This window comes from Otolemur garnettii, unplaced genomic scaffold, assembly GCF_000181295.1.
Source record: "Otolemur garnettii isolate 467f Iridium unplaced genomic scaffold, OtoGar3 scaffold00237, whole genome shotgun sequence".
NCBI classification, from domain to species: domain Eukaryota; kingdom Metazoa; phylum Chordata; class Mammalia; order Primates; family Galagidae; genus Otolemur; species Otolemur garnettii.
In genome coordinates this window covers 120,296-123,657 of record NW_003852632.1, presented here as the reverse complement: position 1 = coordinate 123,657, position 3,362 = coordinate 120,296, and the positions used below count along the sequence as shown (strand labels likewise).

General features: G+C 40.8%; 1 protein-coding gene across 1 annotated transcript in view; it reads right to left on the bottom strand.

The window, feature by feature from the left end:
- PRKDC (protein kinase, DNA-activated, catalytic polypeptide) overlaps nucleotides 1-3,362 on the bottom strand; it is a 186,463-nt gene that overhangs the window by 168,767 nt on the left and 14,334 nt on the right. The window contains exon 10 of the mRNA XM_023508282.1: nucleotides 2,613-2,770. Coding sequence (XP_023364050.1) covers nucleotides 2,613-2,770 — 158 coding nt within the window. The remainder of the gene's footprint in view (nucleotides 1-2,612; nucleotides 2,771-3,362) is intronic.

Genomic DNA, 3,362 nt, shown 5'->3' with positions numbered 1-3,362 from the left:
AAAAAAAAAAAAAAAAAGCAAAAACAAAACACAACTCAATAATAAAGGATAAAGGACAAATCAAAAAATAATGAGTCCTAAACAAAATGATATATTATGCTGCCGCTGAAAATTAACCACACAGATCTCAACTTGCTGTCAGGAAAATATACCCAATGGAGTAGAGAATCTTAAGCCAAAAAATTATGAATAAAATTCCTTTATGTAAAGGTATCTCTCTTCCTCTCTCTTCACTCCTTCCTCCTGAAGAGGGAGGGGAAGACAGAGAAGAGAGGAGGGAAGGAGAGAGAAAGGTAACCAACATGCTAAATAATTTTTTTCCTTGGTGGCGAGATTTTGGAAAATTTTAGTGGTCTTCTTTGTACCCTTCTACATTTTTTCAATTACAGCAGAACCTCCTGTTGTACCCTCTATGACCTGATAAATAGAGTTGGACCCACACTTAGATTAATTAATTGGTAATTTATTTTACCTGCCACAGGGACTGCTGCGTTGAGAGGCAGTCAGCACCCAAATAGAAATGTGGATTGTCTTTTATGGTTTTGTGCAAGCATATTACAGAAGCGAAATGTGGCTAGTTAAGGGAGGGTTACAGCTTGGGTAGTCACAGATACAGCAAGGGTTACAGTAATGTAACAATGATTAATATAGCTTTGGTTGATAATGGATACATTTTATATTACAATGGCTATGGTTATACAACAGTAATTAATCAAGTCTGTTTTCCACCATTGTTCATCTACTGAGAACTTGAGGGTTTTGTGAAATTTGGGATTTTTCTACCTTGTTCTGAAGCTTGTTCTTGGCAACCCTAGGGGGAAGGAGGGGGCCTGGGAAGGTGGCTGGGAAGCACATTCTCAGCCACCCTGGGGGAAGGAGGGACTTGCCTTGTTCCCAAAGTCGACTCTGGGGGGAGGGGGGAGGAGGAGGAAAATGGGCTGGGAAGCTGGTCACAACACTCCATAGCTGACTACTTCCTCAAGCTGATCTAATTTTCACAGACTAAACCAGTCTCTCAGTATAGAAGGCCTATTTCCTTATGGTGACCACCTCCATGTGTTGACCAGTTTGTCACAGTCCCTTGTGTGGCCAACTTACAGAGGTTCTTCTGCTGGTAGGAACAGCTAGCCTGCAAAGCCTTTCCTATGAACTTAATGTAAAGCTATTGAATAAAATATTTGTTTCCCATAAAAGTATTTTTTAAATTCAAAAATGCACATACAATAGCTAAAATAATAGTAAAAAGAAGATGCTATAGTACACCCACTATGTAATTTCAAGACTTTATATAAAGCTGGAATCAGGGCACTGACGTATAGACAGACATAAGCATCAGGGGAACAAAGTGGAGAGCCCAGAAATGAATCCATTTACAGATGCTCAACAGATTTTTGACAAATGTGTCAAGGTAAGTCACTGGGGAAAGAAGAGTCTTTTCCACAAATGGTGGTAGAAACAACCGACAAATGGGGAAAATCAACTTTAACACTTACTTCACAACATACACAAAATTAATTTGAAATGGATTACAGACCTAAACATAAAGGCTAAAACTACACACTTCTAAACTTCCCAAAGAAAACCTGTCAGAAAACCTTGCAACTGTGGGATAGGCAAAAAGGTTTTTTAGAAAGGATACACAAAGGAATCAGATAAAAAAATTGATAAACTGGATTTCATCAAAATTTTAAACTTCTATTCTTTGAAAAATACTGTTAAGAAAATGAAAAGGCAAGCCACAGAAGAAAAACTATTTGTATTATTTTTAGAAAAAGACTTGTACCCAGACTCTGCAGAAACTCCTAAAATTCATTAATAAAAAGACATGTTTTAAAAGAACAAAATATCTAAATGAGTATCTTGCAAAACAAGAAATAAGAATAACTAGTAACTACAGGCAAAACATGGATGGTCACCACTAAAACTACAATGGAAATAACAATAAAATGACATTATATACCCACAAGAATGGCCAAAATGAAACAGACAGGCCTGCTTCCAGCAAAACCTCTTTTGTAAATCTCCAGTATTTTCTATCAGAGCCAACCTAAGCAGGCAGTTCCCTGGTAACTAGCCTGTCCTGCAGGCCTTCCAGACACCTCTGACCTCAGGACAGCCTCCAGACCAGTGCTCAGAACCACAAGCACATTCTGTCTGGCCAGGCAAGACATGTTGGCAAACTTGCAGGCTCAAGTTCTTCAGCCCTCACCTTACCCATTGGAAAAGAGAAAGGCAAGGAGGTTCCCCTCATTCTTGAGGTGATCTGACTCCAGACAGCTGGCCCTCAACTTGAGGGAACAGGGCTCCTCCCTACCCAGACCCTCTCTGGCTCGAGGAAGCCCCACTGCCCAGCCCTGCCCACTTCCACATCTGCACTCCACTGGGCTCATCTCAGGCTTGGCTCTGAGGCTCTAATCAAATTTGTTATCTCCCTAGCTCTTTCAACTCAGCTGTCTCCTATGAGGCTGGCTGATCAATAACAGTTTTGTTTTCATTTAATGAGGAAGCTATAAAGGGACTTATATCTGTTTCTTAAATATGTATGCATAAGATTGGAATTTAACTCTTTACATGGAAAAAATATTTCTAAATGAAAGCTGAATTTGTAGTACCTGTTTCAGAAAGGATTCCAGGGCTGAATATGCAGCTTTTTTCAATTCCACATTTGTATGGCCACACCATTTTGACAGTACTTCAAATAAAGAGATGTAGTTGTCCAGAAGGAAGGCACTAAACTGGGCTGCATGCAGGGTGAGTAAACGCAAGCCAGCTGCAAATGCAAAAACCGTTATATTTAAAATAAGACAGCATAAGCCAGAGCAGAGGCCAAGAAAGCTGTACATAGGTACTGAGGCAAAAACTGTGTATGTGAAGACCCAGGACTGTCACACTATGTAATCCCAGGAACCTGGTCACCAAGCAAGAAGCCCACACTTGGCCAACATATCTCAAAAGACTCAGAAGCGGGATCAGGATTTACTTAGGCAAAGTCAAAATTGGAAAGTCTGGCTCTCCTAAAAGATACCCCAAACAAAATGTTTTTAATCATGTAATCTTCTCAACTTAGTCTGTCCCCAAAGCCTCATTGTAAATAACTGTTTGTGCACATGACAGGCGGTATCACGTTTACTTTCTTTCAGAGTTCATGCAAAAGCGTCCCTGAGGTGGTTGGGCACCTGTGCCTCAAGCAGCTAAGGTGCCAGCCATATAAACCTGAGCTGGTGGGTTCGAATCCAGCCCAGGCCTGCCAAACAATAATGACAGCTGCAACCAAAAAATAGCTAGGAGTTGTGGCAGGAGCCTGTAGTCCCAGCTACTTGGCAGGTGGAGGCAGGAGAATTGATTGAGCCCAGGAGTTGGAG